This window comes from Oryza glaberrima, chromosome 1 (genome assembly GCF_000147395.1).
Source record: "Oryza glaberrima chromosome 1, OglaRS2, whole genome shotgun sequence".
Lineage (NCBI taxonomy): Eukaryota > Viridiplantae > Streptophyta > Magnoliopsida > Poales > Poaceae > Oryza > Oryza glaberrima.
Window position 1 is genome coordinate 26,818,296 of NC_068326.1, and position 16,079 is coordinate 26,834,374.

The window sequence follows — 16,079 nt, forward strand, 5'->3', positions numbered from 1 at the left end:
CGTTTAATAGTTTGGGAAGTGTGTACGTGAAAAAATGACGGAGGTGAAGTTGAAATTTTGACTTAATAACACAACCTAAGTAGTATACTTGTTTCGCTTATCATTGGATCAGAACTAAATGATCTGAATTAGTGCAAAACATTGTTCATGAGTTGTCCATGCTTTTTTATAGCTTCCATGTTGAGTGCTGCAATTAACATAGAGGCCGGTAAGGGGACAATACTTCATGAACATGTAAAATCATTTTACATGTAAAATGCAGTGGCGGCTCCAGGATCGATTCGTTGGGTGGTCCTGCTTGGCGTGCCAAATTGTCACAATGTTATAAAATCAAGTCAAAATTATCAAATACAGTGGAAATATAATTCAAATATTACAATATAACTCAGAACATCACAAATTGATTAAAACCAACATTTAAGTTCGAAGTTACGAAAGTTATTACAACATAAATAATTCAAATATCTTACAATGTCTCTATTCCTTTTTCATGTGCCACTGCAATTTGCACCACAAATTAATGAGAAAATAAGTCGTATTGACTACTAACTAAGTTGTTGCTAAAAAAAATAATCTAAGTTTCAGTTTTCATTCACATTTTTTCATCCATATTTTTCATTCACCATCACGATGACCGATCTATTCAAAGTAAATACAAAAGACTACGAATGACTAAATGAGCAACTCACATATGCCAAATTGCCAATGCACTAGGCAGACATGCAGTAGGCAGTCGGCAGGCAGGGGCCAGCCGGCCGGGGGCAGGGCGGCTCGCCGGCTCATCAGTCTCGGCCAGCAGGAGGGATCAGCCGTCGCGCCGCAAACCCGCCGCCGCCGTGCGGTGTGGCGGGGTCATCGGCTGGCCGCCGCCGGCCGGAGTGCTGCCGAGTGCCGTGCCAGGCCCGGGCTGTGGCGGTCGACGGGCGGCGGCTGCAGGCGTCAGGCGAGGGCGGGAGGGGCAGCAGGTGGCCAGTCGATGGCCTCCGGCGCAGTGGCGCTGGCCGACTGATGGGAGAGCGAGAGGCGGCACGATTTGGGGAGGATTGGAGAGCCGAGCGTCTGCCGCCTACGTGCGCCTCTCCTCTGCCAGCTGAGCTAACCCTAACATATTTGGTGGGCTCTTTTTTTTTGTGTGGGCCGTCAGGGGGGGAGAGGGGGGCTCCTGGGCCAAAATCCAGGGTGGTCCAAGGACCACCTGGACTACCTGCTAGAGCCGCCCCTGGAACTAAAATGTATTTTAGGATGAATTTATTGAGCTGTGAGGGTACCTATCCCGTCTTTAATTTAGTTCCATAATTTAGCTCCATGAGCGGGCCTGGTATACATGGGGCCTGTTTGGCACAGCTCCAGCTCCAGCTCCACCCCTCCTGGAGCTGAGCTCAGCCAAATAGTTTCAACTCCACCAAAACTGGGAGTGGAGCTGGGTGGAGCTCTCTCACAAAATGAACTAGAGTTGTGGAGCTGAGTTTAGTCAGCTCCACAACTCCACTCCAGACCCAACTCCTGAAGCTAAATTAAGGAGTTGGAGCTGTACCAAACAAGCCCAGAGTTGCTGCAGTTTTTCTGAGAAACTTTAGCACCCCAAACAATAATTATTATTCAGATTCTGAGTATTTATAGTCGTAAAATCTATAAATAAACTAGAATACAGAAACTGGGTTTTCCAGCTTCTTAACCAGTTGTTCTATAACTCCCAAACAAAACGTAACTAAGGGTCGATCCAACATTTGCCTAGGCCTTGGGCTGACCCAAGGTGCAATCTGACCCACACATTGAATACATGATGAAATTAGATAGGCTTTCATGGTACATACTCCGAGGCTCAGGTGTCCTAGGACCACCCCTGAATCCTATTCATGATGGAACGTGTTTTGTCTTGCAGACTTTCGTTCCTGGGCGACATGGGGATTGAGAGAGAAAAACATCTTGTTTTTCACGTGCACGTTTCCCAAACTAATAAACGGTGTATTTTTTATAAAAAAATTTCTATATAAAAGTTGTTTTAAAAAATCATATTAATCTATTTTTGAAATTTAAAATAGTTAATACTCAACTAATCATACTCTAGTGGCTCACCTCGTTTTGCGTATCTTCTCAATATTCTCTTCTCCTCTCCTCTCAAACACTCCCTTAAGGTCATGTTCATTTAAGCTTATGGACTTATCGACTATACATACCACGATCGTCAAACCATGATTTATTAAAAAAAAACTTCCCCATCAGCATTGCTTACATAATTTTTCTAAGTTATTTATGTTTTTGAGAGAATCCATTATATACCACTTAGTTTGCCGCATTTCTACGATTCGTCGCTGACTTTATCACGTTCTACAATATACCATCGACTTTTGCTTAACTTCTACGATTTACCATCGCCGTCCTATTAGCCTCCGTTAATACCGTATAATTTTGTCCAAATGACCAAAATTCACCTGGGACAAAAACTTTCAAAATTTGGATAATAATTATGAAATGTCAGATTTTAATTTTTTGGCCAAATTTTGGATGTTTACAATATTATGTTCATAATATGATACAAAAAGAAAATAGAGTATTGTATTTTGGATGTTTACAATCTTATGTTTATAATATGATATTACGGAATTTTTGTCTAAATTTTGGAAGTTTTTGTCCTAGAGGTATTTTGGTCATTTGGATAAAATTATATAGTATTAGCATAGGCTAACCGGACGGCGATGGTAAATCGTAGATGTTAAGCAAAAGTCGATGGGTATATTATAGAACTTGACAAAGTTAGTGGCAAATCATAGACCTGTGACAAAATCAGTGGCATTTAATGGATTCTCACTTTTTTTTATAAGACTAGCAATAGTGCGCGTGCGTTGCAACGGGAAAAACTACCGTTTGATAGTATGACATCTCGAGAACCTCAAATCGGTAAAAATCAAGTCTAATTTGATATATTACCAAAATTGGTAGAACCGAGTCTAATTTGATGAATTAGCATAGGATTTAGGATTTAGTCTTAGATTTATTTTTCGAGCCTACTTAGGAGTTTATCTGATGTACTTTAATTTTAAAAAATTCTGAGCCATTTGATCAAATTTGCTTTCGGGCCAGGTCTTCCCAAGTCAGCCCAAACTTGGGCCGGCCCATCTTCGGGCCATATGAGTCAATTCGACGGCCCGCAAGCCGAGCAGCCAAGCGCGGCCCACAAACTCGGCGATGGCCCGATGCACTTCCGCGGCCCATTGGGCAGCATAATCAGCGGTGACGGTGGCCCGACGTTGGGCAAATTTGAGCCGTCCAATCTGATAGACGGCTCCGATCGTCCCTGCGTCGGATGAAGCGCCGACCGGGAGAGAGGGGAAAAACCGCTAGCTCCCAAATCCTTCTCTCCCGATCCTCTTTCTATTCGGCAACGAGCGAGCGGAACGACAGTGGTCTGGCGAGCGACCTTTGCCGGCTGGGGGGTGCACCCAAGGGCAGCACCAAGCCATGCCACGGCATCGGTGGTCCGGCCAGGCGGGCGTGCAAATGGTGACGAGCACCGAGTGGCCCGGACCTCGTCGGCGGGAGGGGCGACGCCAAGCCGACGCTTCTCGTCTCTGGCAAGGTATGGTGGAGGGGTGCTCCAGGACAGCGCGCGCACGGGGAACCTGACGCGACTGCGAGGAGGTGAAGGTGCGGCGGTGCCGTTTCCCGGAAAGCTCCGGCGAGCTTAGGGGCTTCAAGTTCGGTAAGTAACCCGATCCCTTAGCTTAATTGATTTGGATTTTGACTCTTAGGGTTCTTATACGAAATTAGGGTTCTTTGAATTTGGGGAATTTTATCGGAAAATTTCAATATGTTTTATTCCCTCTTTTCGAGTTTGGGGAGTTTCAGTATCGTTTATCCCCTCTTTTAATTTTGGAAACTTCAATCTAATTTATCCCTTTGCTCAATTTCAGGGAAGCCATTGAAGCCGATGTCTGGTTTTGCTTTTGGTTCGTCACCTCTTCTCAACGCCTTTTCACCATTTTGTTTGTAACTTGTAGGGCTCGGGGGCAATTCAGATAGAATTCTATCTCTTATTTTCTTATTTGATTTGATCTCTGATCTCTCTCTCTCTCTCTTTGCTTTGGCCGGCGTTTCATCGTGCAGGTAGGGATGGAGGGTGCCACTTGTTCCCTCGGAAAGATTATGATTAAGACAATATCAGATTTTCACGGACGATGAAAGTAAATTGAATGGGATTTTTTTTTAATTTTTTCGCCCTTTCTTCGTCATTACGGACGACGGAAACATTTTTAATTTTTTAAGTACTATAGATAAAGATATATAAGATGTAATACTTAATCTATCGCTATAAGCAATTGTCGTAATATGTTCAGTCATCCAAAAAGTACATGGCCTTATAAATCATGAAAGACCCTATTAACAAAGTGACGAAAAAGCTCCTAAATTTACTAAAATAAAATCCAAAAGTTATTAAAAATTAGCAAGGGAGTGTAGTCAAAACTGAGCAAAACTAAGAATCGATAGGAGAAATGCATGCTTAACTTGTTTTAGTTACATATGATAAGGAATCCGAAGTTGCTTCAAATACACTATCGGGAAGCACTGATCGGGGCATTCGATATCCACAGGCTTATTAGCTACTAAATGGTAATTGGCACATACAATTTGTCCGGTTGCTTCTTGTGGCTTTTCGTAGGGGGTGGCTACCTGGCGACTGGTCGCGCCTGCCCCATCGCACGCGAGTACGCGACCCGCCCCCACTCCTCTATAGTCTCTATAGTACTAGTATAATATACTACTAGTAGTACTAGTATTACTATTACTACTACACTACTACTATCAGTACTAGTATTATTTATATAAAAAATATATTTTTATATGTATATATTGTTGATGTATAAAAAATATACACATATACAAACTTTGTATATGATGTGTACAAATTTTGTATACGACGTGCACAAACTTTGTATACGTACGTATTAAAAAATCGAAAAAACAAAAAAAAACATCATATATACAAACTTTGTATACGGTACGTATATAAACTTGGTATAAGTATGTATAAAATTTATATACGTACGTATATAAACTAGTTTGTATACATATATATATAAACTTTGTATATGTACATATAAAAAGTTTATATACGTATGTGTTAAAAAAACGAAAACATAAAAAACGGAAAGAAAAAACCGGGAAAAAAACCAGAAAAACCAAAACAGAAAGAGAACCCCAAAAAATAACGGAAAAACTAAAACAGACAGAGAAAAAAAAGGGAAAAAACCAAACAGAAAGAGAAACTGAATAAAACCGGAGAAAACCAAACAGAAAGAAAAACGAAAAAAAGGAAAATCCTCCCGTGGGGCGCGCCATCCGCCGTGCCCTCTCCGCGCGCCACACTAGCGTTTTCGCTTTTTGTTAACCTGCTGCGCGAAATTGGGTTAGGCATTTGAAATAGAAAAAAAAAAGTATACTTTGACTCCCTTAACTATTGTTTGAGCATGATTCACGTCCTTGTCGACGTTTGATATCGTGACTACGGAATTTGCATAGTATGGGGATTGTTAGTACCAGGGTATATGCGAGATTGAGGTAAAAGAGATGGAGATAGAGATTTTATACAGGTTCGGGCCCCTTATCTGACAGGTAATAGCCCTACTCCTGTTGGCCGAAGCCGGTGTTGCTCTTATTCATCATAATCACATCAGTACAATAATTAGGATAACTTATGTAGCCGTCGTTGACTTAGCGGCATGGATAACCAACACGTAGTCGATGACAGGGTAGTCGTCCCTCGAGTCCGCACTCAGCGAGATCGGAGATAGCACTAGATCCCTCTTGTTGGCCTCTGCAGATACCATATTGGGTTTGTCTAGGCTTATCTCTGATATCAATATCCGGCGGCTTGTCTTGGCACATGTTAGCTTGTGAATCGTGTGTCGATATGTTGTTGTTGTTGCTTATCCCATCTCCTCCTAGGGGGCTTGTATTTATACCCATAGGTGTCCCCTTGTCCAAGTAGAACTAGGGAGACCAATATAGATACAATCCGAGTAGTCCTGATAGTTTCCATATATAACTCTATTTGTCCTTCCTTATCCGGAACTCCTTATGTATACGAGGTATGATTCCGTATAAGATATGGTATGTGGTGGGCCCTACCGAGCTTAGTCAACTACTATTAATTATGTGGTATCCATAACCATGACAGTCCTCCAACCACAAAACCGGAAATATCGACTCCTCCAACTATTAAACCGGTGCAAACTATGTCCCTTGGTGATTTTGGCTGATGTGGCGCCTACGTGGCGGTCCCGACTGGGTTTTTGTCCTACGTGGCGCTTACGTTACGTAGCATTATTGTAATAAAACAAAAATAAAAAAATTGTGGGACCATATATCGTCCGCACAAAAATGTATTGTGGGACCCACATGTCATCCTCCCTCTCCTTTCTTTCTTCCTTATCCTTCCTTCCTCTCTCCGCCCCACGCGGCCACACCAGCGCGCCCACAAGCTCGGCGGCACCGCCTCCCCGTCCCCCTCCCCCAATCCCCATCCCGCTCCTGCTCCCGCTCCCGCCCCCACCCCCGACGACAGCCTCGGCCGCCGCCACCACCACCTCCTCGTCCCCGTCATCTCCTCCCCATGTCGCTTCCTGCCTCCCTCCGCCACCGACGCCTCCTCCTCCACGCAAAGGGCAGAGGTGGTTGCCGGCAGCGCCCCACTCCTATGCGCATCAGCGCCGCCACCGCTCCTCCACAACACACGCGCGTTGGTGTAGCCGCCCAACCACCACCACTTGTCTTCCTCATGAATCAAACATCACATCGCTATCCCCATCCTATGCTCGCCCCATGTCGTCGCGTCCGCCTACGCTTCTGCCCCTGTGTTTCGTCTCCAAATCCCCGCTCGCCACCCCCGTCCCCGTGGACGCCCAAAGGGAAGAGAAGGGGGAGAGAGAGAAAGAAAAGGGAGAGGTAGGAAGGAGGAGGAAGAAGGAAGGAAAGGAGAGGGAGGGTGAAATGTGGGTCCCACAAGAGATTTTTGTGTGAGTAATATATGGGTCCCACATATTTTTTTTATTTTTATTTTATTACAATGCCAAGTAGGACAAAAACCTGGCCAAGACCGCCACATAGGCGTCACATCAGCTAAAACCACCAAGAGACATAGTTTACACTGGTTTTGATTGTTGGAGGAGTTGATATATCCAGTTTTGTGGTTGGAGGATATGAATCATATTCAGGCGATAGTTGAGGGAATCGAAGTATACGTTTTCCTTTGAAATACTTCAGACCTTTGTTGGGCCTTCACTTCCCATGTTTGGACTCTCCCACAATTTGGGCCATATCAGATGGGCCCTGTATTAAGCCCAACAAGACCGTAGCCCACCACGCGCCGTGACGAGGGCCCCGGTTTGCTTAGCGACACGGCAACTACTACTAAATCGTGCGGGCCCACCTCGCAGTGTCCCAACTCACACGCACAATGCGACCGCGAAGCCGCCTCCGCTAATCCACCTATTTTTATTCTTCTCTCCCACCCCAAAATCCCCAAATCCCGACCCGATCAAAATCGAAGCTTCCGCCGAGTTCCCCGTCGCCGACTCGCCTGGATCGGCCCGCCGTCGAGCTCGCCCCCGACCATCCGCTCGATTGGAGGCCGGGGAGCTGCGTCTGGTGGTGAATCGCATCCGCCACGGAGCGGTTCGATTTCGGCGGCGGATTTCGCGGGGGTAGAGGAGATCGAAGGGGGGCAGAGCAGCCATGAGCGAGGTGTTCGAGGGCTACGAGCGGCAGTACTGCGAGGTGTCCGCCTCCCTCTTCCGCAAGTGCACCACCGCCTCCGCCCTCGATGGAGGTAACCGACCGATCCCCTCTAGTCTAATCCCGATATGCCATCGAGATCTTACGCGGAGGAGTTTCCCCCTTTTCTTGGAGTACGACTAATTGGGTGTCCGATTTCTGCAGAGAAAAAGAAGCAGAAGCTGTCCGAGATTCAGTCCGGCGTGGAGGAGGCTGAGTCGCTGGTAAATATCGAACCCATTTCTTTGGGATCCCTAACCTGCATCATTATGAGGAGTACCATTATAGTATTGACTTACATTCTGCGGTAGGTTAGCAGTTAAAAAAGGCTGGTGATTTTGATATGCGGATGCATACTTTTTAGTAGATACCTGCTATTTATAACGGTGTAAATGTATGTTTCATCTGGGGTACAGGTGCAGTATTTAACGTTTTATTTGTATGGGTTTGTGCATACAGATTCGGAAGATGGACCTGGAGGCGAGGAGCCTACAACCGAGCGTGAAGGCCGGTTTGCTTGCGAAGCTGAGGGAGTACAAATCTGACCTCAACAATCTCAAGAGTGAGCTTAAGAGGATCTCGGCGCCCAATGCAAGGCAGGCTACACGGGAGGAGCTCCTTGAGTCAGGCTTGGCTGACACTCTCGCGGTGAGCTCCATGATTTGTATTACTAGCTCAATTTGACCATATTGCAGATTTTAATAATTGGCAGCATCTAGTTTTGTTTGTCCATTGTGTTGCTGTAGTTTGTAGTTTTAATCTATATCACAATAGGTGTTTTACGTATGTCACGGGCACAAACGACTGACAGGTAGCATTCATGAGCTCATAATCACTGATACTAGCTGTACTTATATTTTTTAATTGTGATACTTGTTATTGGATGGTTAATTGAGGCTGAATTAATGGTGGTTGTTTTCTTTTTTTTTCCCCAAATCTGTACCATTTATGTATGTATCACTGACAATTTAATGGTTCTTAAGTTCTGTATTGGTATGTGATTAATAGTGTTATGCTGAACTTCAGTTAGAATAAGGTATTTAAATATTTTAATATTTGTGCAATCTGGATTTTAGTTTTGTCATTGGATTTAAAACCTTTAAACAATGAGAGCTTCATTTTGTAACATGTTCTTGCCACTCTTAAGGTTTTTCCTATATGTGTTTTTTGTGTCTGTTACATGGCAACGTTGTAATTCAGTAGGAGTGTATATCATCAGTTTATTTCCAGTTGTGGTTTATTTTCAGATCTGGACCCTTACTGTCACCATTATCAACTGTACTACAGATTTCACACAATCTCAATGAGTTCTCTGTAACTATTTTGTTTTGAAATTTCCTACATAATTTTCTCATTCATTTGTTAATGTGGACACAATTGACAGATGTGTATTATACAAGATATTTCCATTCTGATCTTCATGGTACAATTCTGTAGTCGCATGAGTATTGAGAACTGTTTCTTGTCAAATTTGTGTGGTCCAATTTGGTCCTTGATGAATATCCGTTGTTCTGATTAAAAAAAAATGCTGATCTGTCAGGAGAATAGGAAATCGGAGTTAACACCCTCAGAAACTGTCCTTTCTACTTTCAGTAATCTGCTTAATGTTTTTGCGAAATGAATACATTATCCAGCCAATGTATTCCTGGATGTTGAAAAGCTTTTGGGAATGCTACCTTTGCATTCTTTGTCCGTCATATTTTTCTGCTGATATAATATCTTATATCATAATGCCTCAGCATTACATTGATTCTGATTTCTTAAACATTCTCTCAAAGTTAATGCCGTTTTTTCTTTTGTTGTTTTTCATGTTGTAACTGGGATTATTATGTAAATCAGGCGTCTACTGATCAGAGGGGAAGATTGATGATGACAACAGAAAGACTGAATCAGTCCAATGATAAGATTAAAGAGAGCCGAAGAACCATATTGGAGACAGAAGAACTTGGTGTGTCAATTCTTCAGGATCTTCATCAACAACGGCAGTCACTGCTGCACGCTCATACTACTGTACGTATTCTGTCATAACCTTTTTACACATTTATTGGATTTGCCTTCCTATTAATGTCATATTCATTCGTCTTCTGGGCATGTCTTATGTTTATTATTTGAACCATCCTGTGTTGTCTGGTTTTACAGGTAAATATGGCATAGGAATACTATTACTTAGGTTCTAGATTTGTTGCTTTGCTCTATCTTGGAGAATTGGCTTTTTAGCAAGTTAAGGTTGCCTTTTGCTTGGCTTTTAAAGTTGACCCAATTAATTCCTTGTTTGGTTTGGAGGTGATTCTACAATAGGTGTGGAATAAATCCTCTCCAATCCCTCCTCCCTCTTGGGGATTAACCGAACAAGGCCTAAAGGAACCTACCAACCACCACATCAAAAACCACTTACAAGTTAAAACAAAATATAAATACTTCATTGTTTATACTCTTGAATGCAAAGAGCAAACAGCAGACGATGCATATGCATGCAAAGCCATGGTCGACGATTCATTGTTGAAGTGAATACTGGAAAATTCCTGTATAAAAAATGTGCTATCCAAAATATTTGCAGCAAGATTCACATCATTAACAGTAATAGATTTAGCTGCAAGCTAATGGCAACAGTAATCATGCAATGCAGTCTACTTATTTCATATATGTTAATGGCGTCATTTTTCTCACAGTTGCATGGGGTTGATGATAATGTTGGCAAGAGTAAAAAGATCCTGGCGGCAATGTCAAAGAGGATGGACAGGAACAAGTGGATCATTGGGGGGATAATTGCAGCTCTTGTTCTAGCCATCCTTCTCATACTGTACTTTAAGCTCGCTTATTGAGCTTGCTTTCTGGTAGGGTCTTCAAAGCAATTTCCGCTCAGTAAATGTGTGATAAAATAGTTGCCTGAATGTTGTACATTGGGCAACACATATCTCTGCAAGCACACACTTGTTTCCCCAAACTTATGGTATTTGTGTGGCTCATCGCCCATGTCATGTAATGTACAGTTAACGTGCACTCCAATATGTGAAATGTCTAAAAAGGGCTTAAAATGAAAGGTGACTCATTTATCCAAGTTCTCTTTATCCAAGTACTGCTTTCTGTTACACTAGAGGTATTGAATTCTATTCTGGTACACTATAGGGAGTGTGTATTCCTATACCTGAACTGATGTCACTGTTGACCATCCTATCATTGTGATTTGCCAGCGTTGGCCAGTTTGTTATCGTTGTCGACTTTGGTCGCATTAGATGCTTTCTGAATTATTGTGCAGTGTGTGGGGGCTCTTGTGCTGGTGTGCATGCGGAAGCTAGCGTAGACGATGCAGATCTGTCATCTGCGGTTGCTGGGCTAGGTTGTCTAGTAGGGGCAACACGATATGGCTGTATGCATGTATGTCATTGTTTGATTGGCCTCCCGTTTGGGCAATGGACGAGGTTGATGGTGATAGTCTCATGGTTGTAGTAAGCATTCGTCCAATGGAAGAGAAGTCGGTTTTACGAGTACTGCAGCAAGCCGATGATTGATGTACCGGCCGGGTTCATAGAAGGAAAGGCTTTGCTCTGTTGATCAGTTTGGAATTCCGGGATAAACTTAGCGAGCGGCATGGGAAGCAATAGAGCATCTCCAACAGCATCTTTTAACTCGGGCTCTCCAAACACCTATATAGCTAACTCTCCATCTAATTTGGCTAGTCAAACTAGTTAGTAACTCTAATGGACTATCCATCAACACTCTCCATTATGAATCTATGACAGTGGGACCCGTATATCAGCCTCAAATACCCCTTCTTCCTCCTCTTTTCTCCCCCTTTTCTTCACCCACTTCTCTCCAATTCTTCTCCTCTCTTCTCTGCAGTGCGGTGCGGGGATGGAGGCGGCGCCGGCAAGAGCGGCACGGGCGGCGGAGGATGACGTGAGCGGCATGGGGATGGAGGTGGGAGCGGCGCGGGCGGCATAGGCCGGTGGGAACGACAACTATGGTGCCTGCACCTCCCTCCCCTGCGGGCGGAGGACGACGCGAGTGGCGCGGGGATGGAGGCAGCGTCGGTGGTCAAGGACGCGAGCGGCACGGGCGGCGTAGGCCGGTGGGAGCGGCAACTATGGCGCCTGTGCCTCCCTGCTCCACCGCCTCCTTCCCCGGCCAGTGACCTCCACCGCGGCGACGAAGCTCGAGCGCCACCCACATCTCTCTCTCTCTCTCTCTCTCCCTCTCGTTTTCTTCCTTGCGCTCGCGATGGAGCAGAGGTGCGGCGCGCAGCCGGCCCAAGTCGGGACGGCTCAGCTGCGGGGAGGGCGAGCAGCGGCGCACCGCCGGGGACTCACCACTGGCGACATAGAGGCGCGGCGGTCACACGATGCACGGCGCGGCAACATCGAGCATGCGAGCTCCTCAGCGTACGACGGCTCCCGACTTTCGGTGACGGAATTGCGTAGACACCACTACCTCACCCCGCCACCAGCTTCAGCCGAAGGAACCACGCGGTGGCGACGGGCGGCATTGGTGGATGCAAAGAGGAGCTAGAGAGGAGATGGGGAGGAGGAATGTGTGGGGCCCACGGTTGGCTGGGCACTTTTGGCTAGCTAAATTTGGCTAGTGGAGGGAATGTTTTGGCCAGACATATGGTTTAGCCATCCGGTTGGAGAGGCTATTGGAGAACATTTTTTTAAGCTAAAATGGCTAAAATTTAGCTTCGAGAATTAGAATGGAGAGGCTGTTGAAGATGCTCTTAGGCAACAGATGCGACAGTATCTGATCCATCCGAATCATCTCATCCAATCCAACGGCGCACAAGAGGCCACAACACTATAGGCTGATGGTCTGCAGCCTCTTTTTTTTTTTTTAATCATGATGGCCAATGGCATATATACCCTTCGTCAATCATTCGGAGATAGGATAGGACGATATGATGAGCACAGCCATTCCCCAATTTTCCACGGGCCACGGCCTTATTGTCCGGAGGTCAGCCGCGCTCCGCTATCCACGTACGTGAGCATTGCGCCATTGCACATCGATCTATCTGCTCTCCAAGACCTCGAAGGCTCGCGCTGACCTGACGTTCGAGCGGCGCGCTGAATCACTACGTATAACCAACTAACCACTGTGATCCAACCGCCGGGAAGCGAGGGAGGAAACGGAAACGCGCGCGAGCGCGTCGCGTGCGTCACGGACGGTTCCTGATCGAATTGATTGGCAACCATAACGTCCCCGACCGATCGATCGAGCTAGCCCGGACTCTCGTGTAGAACCGGTCAATCCGCAGGCTGGCTATTGCCGATCTGCCACTAGCTCGCGCGGTGAGGTTTGGCACGAGGCCTAGCGGTGGACAAAAGCAGCTGGCTATCTATTATACCTGCTCTCATAGCCTTCGTGCCCGGTTCCCAATCTATTCAGAGTCCCGAGGGCTGAGCTCAGGATGACAAAGCGAACGAACGCCGGTCACCGACCGTTTGACCCTATCCTACGCCGCCGTGGAGATCCTGACGACTTTAACCACGAACCAATCAAAATAAACCTGCGTGTTACTACTTACTACATCCGTCCCAAAATAAGTGCAGCCGTGGATATCCGTGTCCAACATTTGACCGTCCGTCTTATTTGAAAAATTTGTGAAAATATTGAAAATATTTAGTCACACATAAAGTACTATTCATGTTTTATCATCTAATAGCAATAAAAATACTAATCATAAAAAATTTTCAAATAAGACAAACGGTCAAACGTTGAACGTGAATAGTGCAAAACTGCACTTATTTTGAGACAGAGGGAGTAATTACTACTACTATGCATTATGTTGATATCTATATTCTATTATCTGGATACATGGCTGACAACTAAGGTCGTGTTTTTTAAAGAGGGTTGGAAATCTTTTCTACTCGGCACGCAAAATAAACAGAAAGGTACCATGGTCTATTTCTAAACAACTTTTATATAGTAACATTTTTGCAAAAAAAAAAACGTGTTATTGAACGGTTCGGGAAATGTACGTGCGCACAACAACTAGAAAGTAGAAGTTGAAAAACAAAACAAAAGAGTACACCCTTAACCATGAACCGAAATAAAACCTGAGCGCTGAATAGTGTGACTTAATTTGATAGTACCATTCTGGAAAATATGGGGAGAAACGTTTTTGGTCCCTGGCCTTGTCCATTAATTATTGCCGGCCGTCCTGTACATGCGTCGTCATCAAACGGCCTAGCTAGTCTGCTACTGCAATCAGGAAGCTAGCAGCGGCATGAAAGCTGCAAGGAAGAAAGAACTCGTACTCGATCGCGTTTTATATATTCTCTTCACACTCGTAGTCCACGTACGCCTTTGACCGAGCTAGATCAGGCGATCACACGCCGGTTGATTTGGATGATGCACGTACGCACCGGAACTGACGGACCGATCGATGGATCGAGTTTGTTTGTTACAACCGGGACAAGCGAGACACGACGAGAAAAGTCGCGAGCTCTCAATCTCGTGAGAAACGGAGCGTTTGACAAATTAGATTCCTCCTGGGAATAATTGATCAGGAAGGGAACTGAATAATAATTCAATACACTAAAAGTCAATTATGTTGCCACCAACATGGATGGTCCTTAAATAAATTCCATGCCTATATCCCGTGGTGTACTTTGCTTCCTGTTTGTTATTGTGAATTTTGGACCGAATTAAGGTCGTGGGTACGTGGTCCAGGTTTAATAAATAGTAGCTTGTTGTTCTTTGTATTTTCCAGGCATGTGCAATCCACATGTGCATACTCGATCGATAGCTCGCTTCAAGATTGCCGGTTTTATTCAGCAGTCCTGATGCAAGTTTGACGCTCCATAGAACTGATGATCAACATTCAACAGAGCTCAAAGGCTGTGCTTTTTTAGGGGTTGGAAACCCCTCCCTTCTCACGCAAAAACAAAGCGATAACGAAACAATAGATTCATAATCAATAATTAATTAAGTATTAGCTATAAAATTTTGAAATGAATTAATACGATTTTTTTTAAAAAAAATTATCTATAGAAACTTTTTTTAAAAAACGCATTGTTTAACAGTTTGGGAAACCAACCATAATTTACCATGTCTACACTGCCTTTGACAATTGTTTGGTTGTAGTCTTAGGCTGTGTTCTTACCACAGGTTTCCCAACTCATCTCTCTCGTTTTTTGCGCGCACGCTTTTCAAACTACTAAACGGTGTATTTTTTTTAAAAAAAGTTTCTATACGAAAGTTGCTTAAAAAATCATATTGGTCCATTTTTTTAAAAAAAGAAGTTTAGCTACTACTTAATTATGGTAATATTTTTTTAAGACTTACTAAGGTGTACAGAGAATTTGATCGTCTCAACTTAATAAGCCAAATGCGGCAGTATGTTTATAAATGATATATAACAAGCTTAACTGGTTAGGTTACACGTGGTGGAATCAGCTCACCAGGATTCAAGTTATAAACTTGACACGGTTACTCGCATTTACGGCTCATTACTCTTTCGGTGGTAGGCGATGTACCTGTCAATAGCAAGACACCCGTGGTGACTTCCTCGATCAACCCAGTCTTCCGGAGGTCCTCATATCGGGCCAGTCGACAACGAGGCGCCTGTGGTGACTTCGTCAATCTCAAGATATGCCGGCCTAGTCGATAACGAGGCGCCCGTGGTGACCTCGTCGATCTTAAGATATACCGCCCTCGTCTTCCGGAGGTGCTATAGGGGTAGGGTGATTTCACCATGCTAGCCCGCCCGTGGTGACTTCATCGATTTTAAGATTTACCGGCCTCATCTTCTGGAGGTGCTTATAGGGGTAGGGTGATTTCGTCAATCTCAATATATGCCGATCTAATCTTTAGTCGACAACGGCCATGGTGACTTCGTCAATCTTAAATATACCGGCCTAGTCTTCTGGAGATGCTTATTTAGGGTAGGATGATTTTGTTAATATTAAGATATACCAGCCCAGTCTTTTAGAAATGCTCATAGAAATAGGTGTATGTGTGCGTGTTACGAGCGCTTGTGTTTCTATGTAAAAAGTATGGTTGATAATAAAACACGTCTTTAGTTTAGACTATCAGAAGATAAAATACAATTCGTGCGCGCATGTGAGAGGAGGGGAGGGGAACGAGGGCGCTCGCAGAGGAAGGAGGCGGCTTTTCCGGGGGGGGGGGGGGGGGGGGGGGTGGGGTGTTCTTATCAAGGCGCACGCCTCCATGTCGTCGACACGAGTCCAGGGGAGGGGATAGAGAGAGACGTCAGGAGGAGCGCATACTTGTAGTAGATCATAGCTGCATGCCGTGTCAGTACGTCCTCGCATGGGGCGTTCAGGTTCTTCAGCCCCAAAGCTACCCGCGAGGGA

The 16,079-nt window shown here is 44.7% G+C and overlaps 1 protein-coding gene across 1 annotated transcript; it reads left to right on the top strand.

The window, feature by feature from the left end:
* The first annotated feature begins 7,483 nt into the window (after positions 1–7,483).
* On the top strand, positions 7,484–10,828 carry LOC127757366 (vesicle transport v-SNARE 13-like). The gene is made up of 5 exons (XM_052282871.1): positions 7,484–7,825; positions 7,936–7,994; positions 8,230–8,418; positions 9,610–9,780; positions 10,440–10,828. The coding sequence occupies exons 1-5, from the start codon at positions 7,732–7,734 to the stop codon at positions 10,590–10,592; spliced, it is 666 nt and encodes a 221-aa protein (XP_052138831.1). The 5' UTR covers positions 7,484–7,731; the 3' UTR covers positions 10,593–10,828.
* Positions 10,829–16,079: the final 5,251 nt, after the last annotated feature.

What these genes read in the sequence shown, in the direction of transcription:
- LOC127757366 (XM_052282871.1), top strand. Translation starts at nt 7,732, where the DNA reads ATGAGCGAGGTGTTCGAGGGCTACGAGCGGCAGTACTGCGAGGTGTCC. An exon ending in CGCCTCCGCCCTCGATGGAG is followed by an intron (nt 7,826 to 7,935) that starts GTAACCGACCGA and finishes CGATTTCTGCAG; the next exon opens with AGAAAAAGAAGCAGAAGCTG. An exon ending in GCTTGGCTGACACTCTCGCG is followed by an intron (nt 8,419 to 9,609) that starts GTGAGCTCCATG and finishes TATGTAAATCAG; the next exon opens with GCGTCTACTGATCAGAGGGG.